General features: G+C 51.0%; 1 protein-coding gene across 1 annotated transcript; it reads left to right on the top strand.

The window, feature by feature from the left end:
* The first annotated feature begins 723 nt into the window (after positions 1-723).
* LOC117733292 (CREB3 regulatory factor-like) lies at positions 724-17,142 on the top strand. Its single transcript, XM_034536864.1, has 8 exons — positions 724-834; positions 1,712-2,288; positions 2,346-2,447; positions 8,885-9,058; positions 10,295-10,484; positions 11,966-12,039; positions 15,914-16,042; positions 16,537-17,142. Exons 1-8 carry the CDS (start codon positions 724-726, stop codon positions 16,668-16,670), a joined length of 1,491 nt encoding a protein of 496 aa, XP_034392755.1. The 3' UTR covers positions 16,671-17,142.

Raw genomic sequence — 17,142 nt, 5'->3', positions numbered from 1 at the left:
ATTCAAGTTGCATAAAAAGGTGTATTAATAGAAAAGAAAAGTATCCATATAAATGACTGAACGGACACAAAAGAGCTCCATTATCCGTTTTACTTCAGAAACGCAGAATAAAAGAGGAAACGTTGCAAAAGATAGATATTAGAGATGGACATCAGCTCTAAGCAGTATATATATATTACATGATTAAAACTATTAAAAATAATTTATTGTCTAATCATTTGAATTGTGTGTTTTTATGCAAATGACCACTAAAGAGGATTTTTGACACCTCAGTTGATTTGAATTATTTATAAATAATAAATATACCTATATTAATATATAATAAGCTGCAGCCTCTGACTCTTCTTCTATCGACTCCCTGCAGGCCGCGAGGCCGACAGCTGCGGGGCTGCGACATGTGAAAGAAGCCCCGCCCCTTTTGACCCTCTCAACTCAATCTTCGGTAAAATACCTCCTCTCCTCCTCCTCCTTCTCTTCCTCCTCTTCCTTCTTTTGTCACAAATTAATTATTTTCCTCTCAGATCTGAACTCAATGAATTTTTTTTTTTTTTATTGCAGCAGAATTCTCTTGAGCCGACGCCGTGACCTGACACCCACCTGCCTCGGGCATGCCTCAGGTAAAGAAGCAGGAGCTCTTCGCGGTCTCCCTGTTGGACCTCCTTCTGTTTCTCACTGTGCGTTTCTCTCTCTCTCTCTCTCTCTCTCTCTCTCACACAGCCGGGTATGAATGGGATGGAGCCTGTGTTTGGCGAGGCCTACGGGGGCCACCGGGGTCTGCTGAGCCCCTACCCGCTGGCCATGTCGCCACAAGGGGGCAGGACTGAGTACGACCAGGTGAGTCGGTCACGTGACTCAAGGGTGTTTGTTCTCCCGGCGCTGCGTTATTCTCCGAGACACCAGGGGGCGCACATACTAAAGGAACTATGAGGAATCGAAATGTTACAAACCAACGTCCACTCTGACGAGGAGGGATTGTAATGATCTCATATTCATAAACTTTATTGTCTTTATACGAACTAGTAAAGGTACTAGTCGGGTATTAAAAGCATTATAAAGAAACAAAGGTTGAATGTCATTAACCTTTTTCAAAGTTACTGCTGTGGACAAAAAAAAAAAATTAAGTAAGATACATTAAAGTTGTTAAACGTGGTGGGGAAGATGTTATAAACGTTTATTTTATTCATACATAAAGAGAAAGATTAATTACTCTCAATAACGGAATCCCAACAAGCCACGTTAGGATCTTTTGGGGTTTTTTTCTCTCTGAAACACGATCAGTTAATCAATTAAAGGCAAAGGCGTTACGTCTATATAGGTATTCACACTACGGCGCTTGTCTTCCAACAAGGGAACGCTATGATTAGAATGTTTTCACCTCTTTACCTGTTCTGGCACACACACACACACACCAATCTCTTTGTCATTGTTAAAGACCTTTACACACTGCGAAACCGCAACCCAGTGTACACGTCTAGGGCTTTTATTGTGAAAGGAGTGGATCTGGCAGTTTATTGGTCGGTGCCTTTACAAACCCTCGTTCTGAAAAAAGATTATCGCCACGTAACATTCACATTCCCCCCCGACATGTTAAACACAAGGAGCCGTCTGTGTGTATTTAAATATTTAAATAAATTAAACATGTCAGAAGCCGTGCTGCGCTGAAGGTCACACGATGAGTCATATTTAAGGACGTCTCTGTTTCCCTCTTCAGAGCGTGCTCCTCATGCTGGGCTCCCCGGCATCGCCTAGGAAACGGCCCTTTGAGTTGCTAAGCGACCTGGTGGACGATGGCGGCCTCGGCGAGGACCTGCACCCGGAGCGCTGGGACGTGTCCGCGCTGGACGAGATGGCCCGCTACACCAAGCTGGGCCTCGGCGTGGGGGGGGAGCTGCTGGCCTACTCGGAGGAGGCCGTCCTGATGGGCCGCTGGGGGAGGAGCCGGGAGGAGCAGGAGGAAGAGGAGGAGGAGAGGAGGAGGAGGATCAGCAGACACGCCGCCGCGGGAGGCGAGGAGTGGCGTGCAGAGAGGGCGCTTTGCGCCGCGGGGAGAGCGGCCGCAGGAGGACAGGATGGGGGGGCGCCGAGGGAGCGCACAGTGGAGGTGTATCAGGTGGCGCAGGAGGAGGAGGAGGAGGAGGCGGCGGCGATGGCAGGTTTGGCGTTGGAGCACTGCAGCGAGGAGCACAACTACTCCCTGAGCCAGGGGGAGGAGGCCACTCACAACTCCCAGACGGAGGGGGTGAGAGTGGGGGAGGCGCAGCAGGAGGCGGCGCCGCGCAGGGAGGAGAGCCAGGCCAAGACGGAGCTAGAGGAGGAGGAGGAGGAGGAGGGGCAGGAGGCGGAAGAGGAGGAGGAGGAGGAGGACGAGGGGGAGGAAGACGACGACAACGAAGCGGAGGAGACGGCGGCGGAGGCCGAGCTCTCCAGCTCCTCGGAGACCGAATGTGGTGAGTGTCTGCTTTCCCGATCCGGGGACCACGCGACCTCAGACCATCCTGGTGTGGTGTGGCGGGGGGGGGGAGAGCGGAGGCGCGTTGAATACCAAAAGCCACGGGTTTAATTCCCAGACCAGGAAACCGGCTTCAGTGGTTTTATCTGTTGTGAAATAGCGTTAGAGGAGCTGGAGTCTACTCGTGTGTTCATTCACACATCATCTGCAGGAGGGGGGGGGGGGGGGGGGGGGACATGTTGAACAGGCTCTGGAAGTTGGTTCAGATAAACAAACGTTTACATCAGAACTGAAGCTTGAAGCGGCTTCAGAAAGCAAATACGCCGGCTGCGTTCAGCTGGCGCCTCGTCATCATCTCCCTTTCACCGAGACTATGAGACCCTCACACACACACACACACACACACACACTTTGAGAGTCTTGGTTTGACCCCCCCCCCCTGTTGCTATTCTTGTGTAGAAAAAGGGCATTTATATGACGGCGAACTCGGTTATTATATTCTGACATCTGGCCCGTATCCCTCAAGGCCTTTTAAAAACATTAAGTACCTGAACTCTGCACAAAAACATATGGAATTGATTTTTGCACGTGATTAGTTCGCGTTTGCTCCTCCTATGAATCGCCACCTTAACGTGGTGGAGGAGTTTGAGTGGCTCAGTGATCCTGGGAGCTATGTTGTCCGGGGCGTCAGCCCCTGGTAGGGCTCTCGGGGGAGAGCCCAGACTAAGAGCGGTTCAACAAACCCTGATGATAAGCAGCCCACGGATTGTAGCCACCTTGCCCGGACAAGGGAAACCGGGGCACCCTCCCGGAGCCAGACCCAGGAGGGGAGCTCGTCGGCGAGCGTCTGGTGGCCGGGCTTTCGCCCATGGGGCCCGGTCGGGCTCAGCCCGAAAGAACAACATGGAGCAGCTGTCACCCTGTGGACCCACCACCCGCAGGGAGAATTATCGGGGTCGGGTGCTATGTAGACCGGGCGGCGGGCCAGGCGGGAGACCTGGGCGGGCCGATCGCCGGCAGCATAGACTAGCTCTAGGGACGTGGAACGTCACCTCACTAGCGGGGAAAGAGCCGGAGCTGGTGCAGGAGGTGGAGCGGTACCAGCTAGATATAGTTGGGCTCACCTCCACGCACAGCATGGGCTCTGGAACCAAGCTCCTGGAGAAGGGTTGGACTTTGTCCTTTTCTGGAGTTGCCCAGGGTGAGAGGCGCCGGGCGGGAGTGGGGATACTCACGAGCCCCCGGCTGAGCGCCGCTGTGTTGGAGTTTTCCCCGGGGAACGAGAGGGTCGCCTCCCTGCGCCTATGGGTTGCGGGGAGTAAGGCTCTGACTGTTGTTTGTGCTTATGCACCGAACAGCATTTCGGAGTATCCGGCCTTCTTGGAGTCGGTGGGAGGGGTCCTGGAAAGGGCGCCGCCTGCCGACTCCATAGTTCTCCTGGGAGACTTCAACGCTCACGTGGGCAATGACAGAAAAACCTGGCGGGGCGTGATTGCGAGGAACGGCTTGCCCGATCTGAACCCGAATGGTGTTTTGTTGTTGGACTTCTGTGCTAGCCACAGTTTGTCCATAACAAACACCATGTTCGAACATAAGGTGGCTCATAAGTGTACCTGGTACCAGAACACCTTAGGCCGGAGATCAATGATCGACTTTGTAATCGTATCATCTGATCTGCGGCCGTATGTCTTGGACACTCGGGTGAAGAGAGGAGCAGAGCTGTCAACTGATCACCACCTGGTGGTGAGTTGGATCAGATGGCGGGGGACTCGGCTAGAGAGACCTGGCAAGCCCAAACGTGTAGTGAGGGTGAACTGGGAACGTCTGGCAGAGGATCCTGTCCGGGAGGTCTTCAACTCCCACCTCCGGAAGAACTTCTCACAAATCCCGAGGGAGGCTGGGGACATGGAATCCGAGTGGACCTTGTTCAAAGCCTCTATTGTGGACGCGGCTGCTCGGGGCTGTGGCCGGAAGGTCATCGGTGCCTGTCGTGGCGGCAACCCTAGAACCGGGTGGTGGACACCGGGGGTGAGGGAAGCCGTCAAACTGAAGAAGGAGGCCTTTCGGGCCTGGCTGGCCCAGGGGTCTCCTGAAGCAGCTGACGGGTACCGGCGGGCCAAAAGGGCTGCAGCGACGATGGTCGCGGAGGCTAAAACTCGGGCATGGGAGGAGTTCGGGGAGGCCATGGAGAAGGACTTTCGGTTGGCCTCAAGGAAGTTCTGGCAAACCATCTGACGGCTCAGGAAGGGAAAGCAGGGTCTACCCCAGGCTGTTCTCAGCAGGGGGGGGGAACTGCTGACCCGGACTGGGGACATCGTCGGGCGGTGGAAAGAGCACTTTGAGGAACTCCTAAACCCGGCCAACATGTCCCCCGGAGAGGGGGCAGCGCCGGAAGACTTTGGGGTGGATTCACCCATATCCCTGGCAGAGGTCGCTAAGGTAGTCAAAAAGCTCCTTGGTGGCAAGGCGCCAGGGGTGGATGAGATCCGCCCTGAGATGCTGAAAGCGCTGGACATTGTTGGGCTGTCTTGGTTGACACGCCTTTTCTGTGTCGCATGGGGGTCGGGAACAGTGCCCATGGACTGGCAGACCGGGGTGGTGGTTCCCATCTTCAAGAAGGGGGACCGGAGAGTGTGCTCGAACTATCGTGGTATCACACTGCTCAGCCTCCCGGGAAAAGCTTATGCCAGGGTGCTGGAGAGGAGGCTCCGACCGCTTGTCGAACCTCAGATTCAGGACGAACAGTGCGGATTCCGTCCCGGTCGTGGAACAGTGGACCAGCTCTTTACCCTCGCAAGATTACTGGAGGGGTCCTGGGAGTTTGCCCAACCAGTTTACATGTGCTTTGTAGACCTGGAGAAGGCTTTCGACCGGGTCCCTCGGGGGTTTTTGTGGGGGGTGCTGCGGGAGTATGGGGTGCCGGACCCGTTGGCACGGGCCATCCGGTCTCTGTATGCCTGCAGTAGGAGCTGTGTTCGTCTCCTCGGTAGTAAGTCAGACACGTTCCCGGTGGGTGTTGGCCTCCGCCAGGGCTGCCCTTTATCACCGGTCCTGTTCGTGACCTTCATGGACAGGATATCTAGGCGCAGCCAGGGGGCGGAGAGGATCCGGTTCGGGAGTCTCGGGATCGCCTCTCTGCTGTTTGCGGATGATGTGGTCCTGTTTGCCTCCTCGGACCGTGACCTCCAGCATTCACTGGGGCGTTTTGCAGCCGAGTGCGAAGCGGCAGGGATGAGAGTTAGCACCTCCAAATCTGAGGCCATGGTGCTCTGCCGGAAACCGGCGGATTGCTCCCTCCAGGTGGGGGCAAACTGCCTACCCCAAGCGAAGGAGTTCAAGTATCTCGGGGTCTTGTTCACGAGTGAGGGTAAGGTGGAGCGGGAGATCGATAGGCGGATCGGTGCGGCTGCAGCAGTAAAACAGGCGCTGTACCGGTCCGTCTTAGTGAAGAGGGAGCTGAGCCGGAAGGCAAAGCTCTCCATTTACTGGTCGGTCTACGTTCCAACCCTCACCTATGGTCACGAACTCTGGGTCGTGACCGAAAGAACGAGATCTCGGATACAAGCGGCCGAAATGAGCTTCCTCCGTAGGGTGGCCGGGCTCAGCCTTAGAGATAGGGTAAGGAGCTCGGACATCAGGGGGGAGCTTGGAGTCGAGTCGCTGCTCCTTCGTGTCGAAAGGAGTCAGCTGAGGTGGTTCGGGCATCTAGTTAGGATGCCTCCTGGACGCCTCCCATTAGAGGTTTTCCGGGCACGTCCAACTGGTAGGAGGCCCCGGGGAAGACCGAGGACACGCTGGAGGGATTATATCTCCCGGCTGGCCTTGGAACGCCTCGGGATCCCCCAGAATGAGCTGGAAAGTGCTGCGGGTGAGAGGGAAGCCTGGGTCGGCCTGCTGAACCTGCTGCCACCGCGACCCGACCCCGGATAAGCGGGTGATAATGGATGGATGGATAGTTCGCGTTTGTTGGAACGATGGCGCCATAAACAATATTATTGTCATTGTGTGACCCCCCCTGATATATTGAGGATGCAACAGCCATAGCTTTTTTTCTTTGGAGCTGAATCCATTCAAGGAAGTCAGAATATTTGACGACAACATGATGATGAATCCCTTTTAATGTAGTTATTCTTGAAGATCTCGCGCTCACCAGCAGCTTCTTTAACGCAGCGTTGGTGAACACGTGAGGCTCAAAAAAAGGGTCTTTAACGTCGGAGGTGAGTCCAGACGACGGGACACAAACACGCGCGTTAGATAACCGGCTTCGCTTCAGATTAGCATCTCTCCGCCTCCCATCAGCCCCGGCGTGGGATAAACAAATCTCAGGCCTCTCGTTACGAGGTGACGGAGAGGTCGCCCCCGGCTCGCGTTTCCACGGTTGCGAGACGTCGTTGTCGCTTCCCATTGTTGTGGCGCTGTGTGTGTGTGTGTGTGTGTGTGTGAGTGTGTGTGACAGATAGCCCTGGCTAACGGAGAGGATCGGACTTGTTATTAGCTCTCCGTCTGATTTAATCCCGCTAAGAACGGTCGTAATTGTAATTATTTTCCAGCACGTTTTATTTTCATGCATTTTGATATATATATACGTATATATATATATACGTATATATATATATATGTCGGCTTCTGAAAAACACACACGGCGCGCGATTTCACACCTGATTAATACCCGTCAGTCATAACTGGCAGGTATCCTATAAGACATATTGATTCTGTATTTGTATCGTTGCTACGCTGCGATCAAGAAACCAGATTACGCAATAAGAACCCATGAAGTGGAGATTGAGTGAATATTTCAAGCTTTACGAATACATTTTGACACAATAATGAGGAACTTTATTATTCCTTATTTACTCACAGTAGAATAACTGGATTGAGATTTTAAAATAAATTATGTTCATGTTTAATACAAGATTGTTTTTCACAATGTTTAGTTTAATGTTTAATTTTTACGAGACGTACACTGTATTTATTTATTCTACAAAATGCTGTGCAACAAAAATGCAGCTTTAAGTCACATTTTGCAACATAAAACAAAACCACAGTGTTTGTGGAGGATGAATTATGGACCGTGACCAGGTTACCAGGTGACTAGGTTACCAGGTGACTAGGTGACCAGGTTACCAGGTGACTAGGTGACCAGGTGACTAGGTGACCAGGTTACCAGGTGACCAGATGACCAGGTGACTAGGTTACCAGGTGACTAGGTTACCAGGTGACTAGGTTACCAGGTGACTAGGTGACCAGGTGACTAGGTGACCAGGTGACTAGGTTACCAGGTGACTAGGTTACCAGGTGACACGGTGACCAGGTGACTAGGTGACCAGGTGACTAGGTGACCAGGTGACTAGGTTACCAGGTGACTAGTTTACCAGGTGACAAGGTTACCAGATGACCAAGTGACTAGGTTACCAGATGACTAGGTGACCAGGTTACCAGGTGACTAGGTTACCAGATGACTAGGTTACCAGATGACTAGGTGACCAGGTTACCAGATGATCAGGTGACTAGGTTACCAGATGACTAGGTGACCAGGTTACCAGATGACCAGGTGACTAGGTTACCAGGTGACTAGGTTACCAGATGACCAGGTTACCAGATGACCAGGTGACTAGGTTACCAGATGACCAGGTGACTAGGTTACCAGGTGACTAGGTTACCAGGTGACTAGGTTACCAGATGACCAGGTTACCAGATGACCAGGTGACTAGGTGACTAGGTTACCAGATGACCAGGTGACTAGGTTACCAGGTGACTAGGTTACCAGATGACCAGGTGACTAGGTTACCAGATGACCAGGTGACTAGGTTACCAGGTGACTAGGTTACCAGATGACCAGGTGACTAGGTTACCAGGTGACTAGGTTACCAGATGACCAGGTGACTAGGTTACCAGGTGACTAGGTTACCAGATGACTAGGTGACCAGGTTACCAGATGACCAGGTGACTAGGTTACCAGATGACTAGGTGACCAGGTTACCAGATGACCAGGTGACTAGGTTACCAGATGACCAGGTTACCAGATGACCAGGTGACTAGGTTACCAGATGACCAGGTGACTAGGTTACCAGGTGACCAGGTGACCTGGATGTGGCTGGACGGCGATCGTCTTTTATTAATCTTCGAGCTCTTGTCACCACCGACGCCGATTATTCTTTAGCGATTATTTCCCGCGCCTCCTGCTTGGTGTAAAAATCTGTATTTCCAATAGACCAGTTTATGGCCGATCCTCCTGACATTTCCTCCCCTCCGGCCAATGGGGAGCGAGCCTCTGAACATGTGACCACAATTGAACTAAACGCCAAAGAAAACCAAAGAAGAGCAAAGTTATTCCTTTCTCCATTGAGTCCTAAATCTTCGTGGATAGCACACTTGTTTTAACGTTGTTTCTCTACCGTATTTTATTGTGCGTTTTTCTATTTTTAAATGACGCAGAGGCGGAAGCCGAGCCGGCGAGGCAGCCGGGCGAGCGCCCGGCAAAGCGCCGCTGCTTCTGGGAGTACCGGCGCGCCCGGGAGTCGGCCGCCAAGAAGAAACTGGGCGGAGACGTCCACTGGTCTCTGTCCTGGAGCTCCAGCACGCTGCCCAGCACGCTGTACCGTCGAGAGGGTGAGTACACAGGGGGAGGGGGGGTACTCAATAGATTAATGGTCGGTCACATTGAGGTGGAGCTGGAAATCAGATCCACGATATTCACACCTGCAGCGGAACGTGTCCCATTTATTCTTCTCTCGTGTGACGTGAATCTGGACCCTCCGGCATCTGCCCTACATCCAACTGTCATGTCAAACAGCAGCAGCTTCCTGTGAAGAATCCACGACCTACTGCTTCAAAGATTATATGGAGGATTGTCCTAATATATATATATATATATATATAAACTGCTACTTCTAAAAACGGTGTTACAATCCGTATATACAGGTAAAAGTGTAAGAAAATAGAAGTCAGCGTAGTCGCCATCTTGTTTTCTTGCAACCAGAAGCGACACCAGAGGGCGGAGCTAAGTTCTGTCGACTCTGTGGTAGAGACCTGTCAATCACAATCAAAAACTAGAGATTGAGACCTTAAACTCATGTTTACAATGTTCACTGAGGGAATACATCAAGAGAGAAGTGGAGTCATTTGTATAGACTTCTATACAACCGGAGGAGTCGCCCCCTGGTGGTCAGGAGAGAGAATGCAGCTTTAACACATGAAGCGTAGACTTCTATACAACCAGAGGAGTCGCCCCCTGGTGGTCAGGAGAGAGAATGCAGCTTTAACACATGAAGCGTAGACTTCTATACAACCAGAGGAGTCGCCCCCTGGTGGTCAGGAGAGAGAATGCAGCTTTAACACATGAAGCATAGACTTCTATACAACCAGAGGAGTCGCCCCCTGGTGGTCAGGAGAGAGAATGCAGCTTTAACACATGAAGCATAGACTTCTATACAACCAGAGGAGTCGCCCCCTGGTGGTCAGGAGAGAGAATGCAGCTTTAACACATGAAGCATAGACTTCTATACAACCAGAGGAGTCGCCCCCTGGTGGTCAGGAGAGAGAATGCAGCTTTAACACATGAAGCATTGACTTCTACACAACCAGAGGAGTCGCCCCCTGGTGGTCAGGAGAGAGAATGCAGCTTTAACACATGAAGCATATACTTCTATACAACCAGAGGAGTCACCCCCTGGTGGTCAGGAGAGAGAATGCAGCTTTAACACATGAAGCATAGACTTCTATACAACCAGAGGAGTCACCCCCTGGTGGTAAGTTCATTTGGCACGCCGGTGGGTTCGTGCGTGTTGAAAATCCTTCAACAGACGCGCCGCTGAATGAATCCTTTTGTCCTTTTTTTCCATCCAGGCAAAAAAGGGCGCCGCAAAGCTCGCAAGACGGACGCCAGCGACCTGACGCCGAACCCCCAGAAGCTGCACAACATCGGGGAGCAGCTGCAGAAGCTCAACGCCGCCATCGACGGCATGGGCCCAGTCAACGACCTGCCCGCCGTGGCCCGAGCCCGGTCCCGCAAGGAGAAGAACAAGCTGGCCTCCAGGTACCAGACTGCACTCACTGCCCTCCCACACACACACACACACACACACGGCACACAAGTCGAGGCCCTCGGAGACGGCGAGCATCGATCTGTCCGGCGCGAGTGGGCAAAACAAAAGAGAATCCTGCAGTCCTCTGTGACCTCTGGGGCATTCAAGTAGTTGACCTTCTTCTTCTGGAGGACGCGGAGAGAAGAATGCATCGAGAGATACGTCTAACCTCACTGGAATTTACGGATTGGATTTAATGAAAATGATTTTAAAAAATCTAAAGAAGATGGGGTTTTTTTCCCGTCCGGAGGCGTCTGATTTAAACTCGTACTGAAGAAGACTTTTTACATCTTCCTCCAGACAGTCAAGAGAACGGTTTCAAAATGTAGGTCACGAGGGGGTTTTAGAGCCGTCGGCCCCCTTTAAGGAGGCAGGAGGAAAGGAGGGAGGAAAGGAGGGCAGGAGGAAAGGAGGAAAGGAGGAAAGGAGGCAGACGGGGAAGTTGGATGAGGAGAGGAGGGTCATGGGAAGTTCATCTCTAGGGGGAGGGGGGGGGCACACATTATTACCAGGCAGTTTAAAAGAGGAGAGACAAACATACAACACACACACTCACACACACACTCACTGTCGTGGTGGAGATAATAATAATGTCTTTATTGAACCCCTGAATCTTAACATCATTATTATTATTATTATTATAAATATTGAAGTAACTGCTTCCTTCAGCGCCAGCCGAGCGTTGTGTTGGCGTTTAGAAGCAGTGGAGCTTTATTCCCCACAGAAGTGTCTGAAGTGCCGGGTGAACAGATGAACTCTCCTCCTCTGCGATCGGTCGCTCGGTTTGAACCTGAAGGGAAACAAAACAAGACGAACCCCGGCGCCCATTTTCCAAACCCTTTAAACGCACCAGAAGCTTTTAATCTGGTGAATTATGTATTTTTCCTGCCTTCCAGGCGAGCCGCTGGTTGTAATTAAACCCATGTGAAGCTGAGCTCTGTGTTCTTAGGGGCTGTTTCCACTACCCTCTTGTGTTGATGGTGTGTTTAGGGGCTTGTGGGAAGGTAGGGAAACACACTTACAAATTAAAAAAAACATGTGGTGCGAGTCGGAACGGCTTAATTGCCGTACGGTCGTCCGCATCCGCCTTAAACCAGCGGGGGGGGGGGGGGCTGCGGTGAGAATCTAAAAAAAAAACCGACTTCTCTTCTCTTCCATTGGCCTGCGAGTGTTCGGTTTCCCTAAAGTTTCATTCAGCCGACTCGCGGAGAACCGTCCCCATGACGGGCATCGACATTCCAACATACAGTGATTCAGCCCAACACCGACTACTGTACCGTATAACCTTCAGAGTGGAATGTGGAGTCCACCCTCCGCTCGTCGCTCTCTCGGTGTAGAACCGGCGGCAAGGAGACCACGTGGAGAACGGGAAGAAGACGAGATCCTCCAGGGACTGACGGCGCTCTCCTTCCCCCCCCCCTCTTGTTTGCAGGGCCTGCCGGCTGAAGAAGAAGGCGCAGCACGAAGCCAACAAGATCAAGCTGTGGGGGCTCAACCAGGAGTACGGTCAGTGCTGACGGCTGAAACATTAACGTGTCAGATGATGAGAAAATAAGGATAATAAAGTACAAGTTTGACAGTGAAAATGTTTAAGCTGTGATAAAACTGTAAAATATGTAGTAAAGTTCAGTCGTAGTAGTAGTATTGTTGACAAGGTAGCTTGAAAGCAGATAAAAACCGCCCGTGATGACGCAGGCAAATCCTCTGGTTGTATAGAAATCTATGATTCATGTGTTAAAGCTGCATTCCCTCTACTGACCACCAGGGGGCGACTCCTCTGGTTGTATAGAAGTCTATGCTTCATGTGTTAAAGCTGCATTCTCTCCTGACCACCAGGGGGCGACTCCACTGGTTGTATAGAAGTCTATGCTTCATGTGTTAAAGCTGCATTCTCTCTACTGACCACCAGGGGGCGACTCCTCTGGTTGTATAGAAGTCTATGCTTCATGTGTTAAAGCTGCATTCCCTCTACTGACCACCAGGGGGCGACTCCTCTGGTTGTATAGAAGTCTATGCTTCATGTGTTAAAGCTGCATTCTCTCTCCTGACCACCAGGGGGCGACTCCTCTGGTTGTATAGAAGTCTATGCATCATGTGTTAAAGCTGCATTCTCTCTACTGACCACCAGGGGGCGACTCCTCTGGTTGTATAGAAGTCTATGCTTCATGTGTTAAAGCTGCATTCTCTCTCCTGACCACCAGGGGGCGACTCCTCTGGTTGTATAGAAGTCTATGCTTCATGTGTTAAAGCTGCATTCTCTCTACTGACCACCAGGGGGCAACTCCTCTGGTTGTATAGAAGTCTATGCTTCATGTGTTAAAGCTGCATTCTCTCTCCTGACCACCAGGGGGCGACTCCTCTGGTTGTATAGAAGTCTATATAAATGACTCTACTTCTCTTGATTTATTCCCTCAGTAAACATTGTAAACATTAGTTTTTGGTCTCAATCTCTAGTTTCAAGTCTTCTTCAATACAGCGTGATGTTCATTTAGTAAACTATGGTCATTTAGAGTCAAACAGACCATAAAGCAGGGCTACAAGGTGATTGACAGGTCTCTACCAGAGACGTATACGGCTCTCCATCACTCCTCCACATTATATGGTCAACATGGCGACGGCCGTTTGTTTTAGTTTTATTTAATCACGAGCACGTTACCTAGAAACATGAAATGAGGACAGAAAAGTGGGCGGAGTCTATTTAGGTGATGAAAGTGAAACCTCCCTCATTAAACCACCCCAGATTCTTCTGTGAATTTTAGCTCTCTGCCCCGGTGGGAGTCATGTGACCTGGTGGCGCCACAACACCCCTCCTGTTGCCATGACACCCGTCCTGTCAGCTTCGTCTGGATCGGAAATCCGTGTGTGTGTGTGTGTGTGTGTGTGTGTGTGTGTGTGTGTGTGTGTGTGTGTGTGTGTGTGTGTGTGTGTGTGTGTGTGTGTGTGTGTGTGTGTGTGTGTGTGTGTGTGTGTGTGTGTGTGTGTGTGTGGAGCTACAACTAAAGCCTCCGCAATGAAACAGGTCTGGGATCGGTTTAGAAAAAAACAACAACAGGACAAAGGAAGTTGGATTCGGGTTGAAGATGTTGAAACCAAACCGGAGGAGGAGGAAGAGGAGGAAGAGGAGGAAGATGAGGAGGAGGAGGAGGAGGAGGAAGAGGAGGAAGATGAGGAGGAGAAGGAGGAGGAGGAGGAAGATGAGAAGGATGAGGAGGAGGAGAAGGATGAAGAGGAGGAGGAGAAGGATGAGGAAGAGGGGGGAGGAGGAGGAAAAGGAGAAGGAAGAGGAAGATTAGGAGAAGGATGAGGAGGAGGAGAAGGAGGATAAGGAGGAGGAAGATGAGGAGGAGGAGGATGAGGAAGAGGGGGGGAGGAGGAAGAGGTGGAGAAGGAGGAGAAGGATGAGGAGGAGGAGAAGGAGGAGGAGAAGGATGAGGAGGAGGATGAGGATAAGGAGGAGGAGGAGGAGAAGGAGGAGGAGGAGGCGGCTGACACATTCAGAGTGTTGATTATCTTGTTACAGCTTTCCACAGGAACATGATTGAGATCATTTGGTTCTTCTCACTATCAAAGGAGATTGTTTTGTTCCCAAAATAATAATAACAATAAGCCTTCAAGTCTAAATGTCCATTGTGGCTGAACACGAGATCCAGATCAATGAGAGGCCCGATCCAGATCAATGAGAGGCCCGATCCAGATCAATGAGGGGCCCGATCCAGATCAATGAGAGGCCCGATCCAGATCAATGAGAGGCCCGATCCAGATCAATGAGGGGCCCGATCCAGATCAATGAGGGGCCCGATCCAGATCAATGAGAGGCCCGATCCAGATCAATGAGGGGCCCGATCCAGATCAATGAGAGGCCCGATCCAGATCAATGAGAGGCCCGATCCAGATCAATGAGAGGCCCGATCCAGATCAATGAGGGGCCCGATCCAGATCAATGAGGGGCCCGATCCAGATCAATGAGAGGCCCGATCCAGATCAATGAGAGGCCCGATCCAGATCAATGAGAGGCCCGATCCAGATCAATGAGAGGCCCGATCCAGATCAATGAGGGGCCCGATCCAGATCAATGAGGGGCCCGATCCAGATCAATGAGAGGCCCGATCCAGATCAATGAGGGGCCCGATCCAGATCAATGAGGGGCCCGATCCAGATCAATGAGGGGCCCGGGGGCCGATCCAGAACCGGAGACGACGCTGACTGATTGATCGAGGCTTGTTTTTGTGGCGGGGATTCAAGGGCAGAGATGCAAAGGGGGGGGGGGGGGGGGGGGGGGGGGGGGCATACCCTGCTTTATGGTCTGTTTGACTCTAAATTTACCATAACTTTCCATAGACTTCTATACAACCAGAGGAGTCGCCCCCTGGTGGTCAGGAGGGAGAATGCAGCTTTAACACATGAAGCATAGACTTCTATACAACCAGAGGAGTCACCCCCTGGTGGTCGGGAGAGAGAATGCAGCTTTAACACATGAAGCATAGACTTCTATACAACCAGAGGAGTCGCCCCCTGGTGGTCAGGAGAGAGAATGCAGCTTTAACACATGAAGCATAGACTTCTATACAACCAGAGGAGTCGCCCCCTGGTGGTCAGTAGAGAGAATGCAGCTTTAACACATGAAGCATAGACTTCTATACAACCAGAGGAGTCGCCCCCTGGTGGTCGGGAGAGAGAATGCAGCTTTAACACATGAAGCATAGACTTCTATACAACCAGAGGAGTCGCCCCCTGGTGGTCAGTAGAGAGAATGCAGCTTTAACACATGAAGCATAGACTTCTATACAACCAGAGGAGTCGCCCCCTGGTGGTCAGGAGAGAGAATGCAGCTTTAACACATGAAGCATAGACTTCTATACAACCAGAGGAGTCGCCCCTGGTGGTCAGTAGAGAGAATGCAGCTTTAACACATGAAGCTTAGACTTCTATACAACCAGAGGAGTCGCCCCCTGGTGGTCAGTAGAGAGAATGCAGCTTTAACACACGAAGCATAGACTTCTATACAACCAGAGGAGTCACACCTTACGTTGCCAACGTAAAATACTCTCTATACTGCGGCCTGACTTAATATGAAACTCATATAATTAAGTAAAAAGCTAAAGTTATGCTATAAACAAACAAAGAGTGTGCGTATACAAAGCTGTGAAGGTAAGGGCTAGTCAGCGTTATTAATTTTTTCATTTCACTTTTACCCATTTTGATTATTCTGTGTACGTTTTTTCGAGGTTTTAATGCAACACAATGGGGGGCAAACGCCACCGATTTGAAGCTGCCAGTCAGTGACGTCATCGCAGGTGTTTTCTCTCCAGCCGCTTCATCGGGCGTCCGAATTTGGACGAGTTTTGAGACACGAATAATATTTTTTTTACTGTGTTCACAGAGAACCTGTTGGGAGCTCTGCTGCGGATCAAGGAGGTGATCCGACTGCGGGTGGAGAGCAGCGAGGAGGAGGACACGGACGAGCGAGGGATGACCCGCCGCCTGGAGGACATCCTCCGAGAGTCCAGCGGTGAGAAGCTCAAAGAAATGCAGAAATTATGAATATACAAAGAAATCCGGTAGAAACGAACGTGTTGGCAACATATATAAAGCTCTCCAATGCCTTTTATTATTATTGTTTTATTTCATATAGAGTTTATCTAATAATAAACTTAAACGTGTGCATTTTGCACTGATTTCTGATTCAGAAACATTTTATTAAAAGTGCCACTGTGGGTTGAAAAGAACATTAATTGTAAAAGGGGGTTAAATATTCATCTTCTTTCCGGAGAATATATTCCAAGAATTTTTTTATTCTTGGAATATAATTGTTCTACCTCCGTTGGCACAAATACGCAAACATGTTTTATTTTTTTTAGGTTCTGGTGTCAGTTCTCTTAATTTGTTTTAAATTTAAAAATTTAAAAAAACACCAGATATATTATGCCACCATTTTCTGTCTCGTTCTTTATTTTTTTAATCTTTCCATCACGCCGTCCCAATTTGTTTCCATGACAACTTCAGGTCCTTTAGTCGCCGGGCGGACCAAAGACTTTGTGCAGAGGATTTTGGCGGCCAGCGCGGGGGACCAGAACCAGAACCAGAACCAGAACCAGCGCAAAGAGCCCCCGCAGGGAGGCGATGAGGCGGCAGGCTAACCCCCCCTCCCGCCCCCACACCTCTCCTGACCCCCCCATCATCCCAGCACCCACCGAGCCAAGCACCCTGACCGCACTTCTCGGGGCCCGCCTCCGCCCTCATGATGGACACACTCGAGCAAAGACGTGGCGATGCTGGGAAGAGGAGGAGGAGGAGGAGGAGCAGGAGGAAGAGGAGGAGGAGGAGCCTAAACAAAATAAATTGCCACCCTGCTCCTGGTCATCTCCCGTCTCTGCGAGCTGCACCACAACCACCACCAGGCCAGAGCTGCTGCTGACGTCTCTGTGTGTGTGTGTGTGTGTGTGTGTGTGTGTGTGTGTGTGTGTGTGTGTGTTGGACGTGTATATACATACTGTATGAGCGTATAGTGTTCCTCTCTCCCTCTGTGTGCTGTTTCTGTATCCCAGTGTGCCTATGAATAGACATTGCACTGTTTTGTAGATGGTCGTAGTTGTCGGCAGGCGGGGGATG

Source organism: Cyclopterus lumpus, chromosome 1 (genome assembly GCF_009769545.1).
Source record: "Cyclopterus lumpus isolate fCycLum1 chromosome 1, fCycLum1.pri, whole genome shotgun sequence".
NCBI lineage: Eukaryota > Metazoa > Chordata > Actinopteri > Perciformes > Cyclopteridae > Cyclopterus > Cyclopterus lumpus.
This window is presented reverse-complemented; position numbering and strand designations above follow the sequence as displayed.

What these genes read in the sequence shown, in the direction of transcription:
- LOC117733292 (XM_034536864.1), top strand. Translation starts at nt 724, where the DNA reads ATGAATGGGATGGAGCCTGTGTTTGGCGAGGCCTACGGGGGCCACCGG. An exon ending in GGCGCCGCGCAGGGAGGAGA is followed by an intron (nt 2,289 to 2,345) that starts GCCAGGCCAAGA and finishes AGGAGGCGGAAG; the next exon opens with AGGAGGAGGAGGAGGAGGAC. An exon ending in GGGGCTCAACCAGGAGTACG is followed by an intron (nt 12,040 to 15,913) that starts GTCAGTGCTGAC and finishes CTGTGTTCACAG; the next exon opens with AGAACCTGTTGGGAGCTCTG.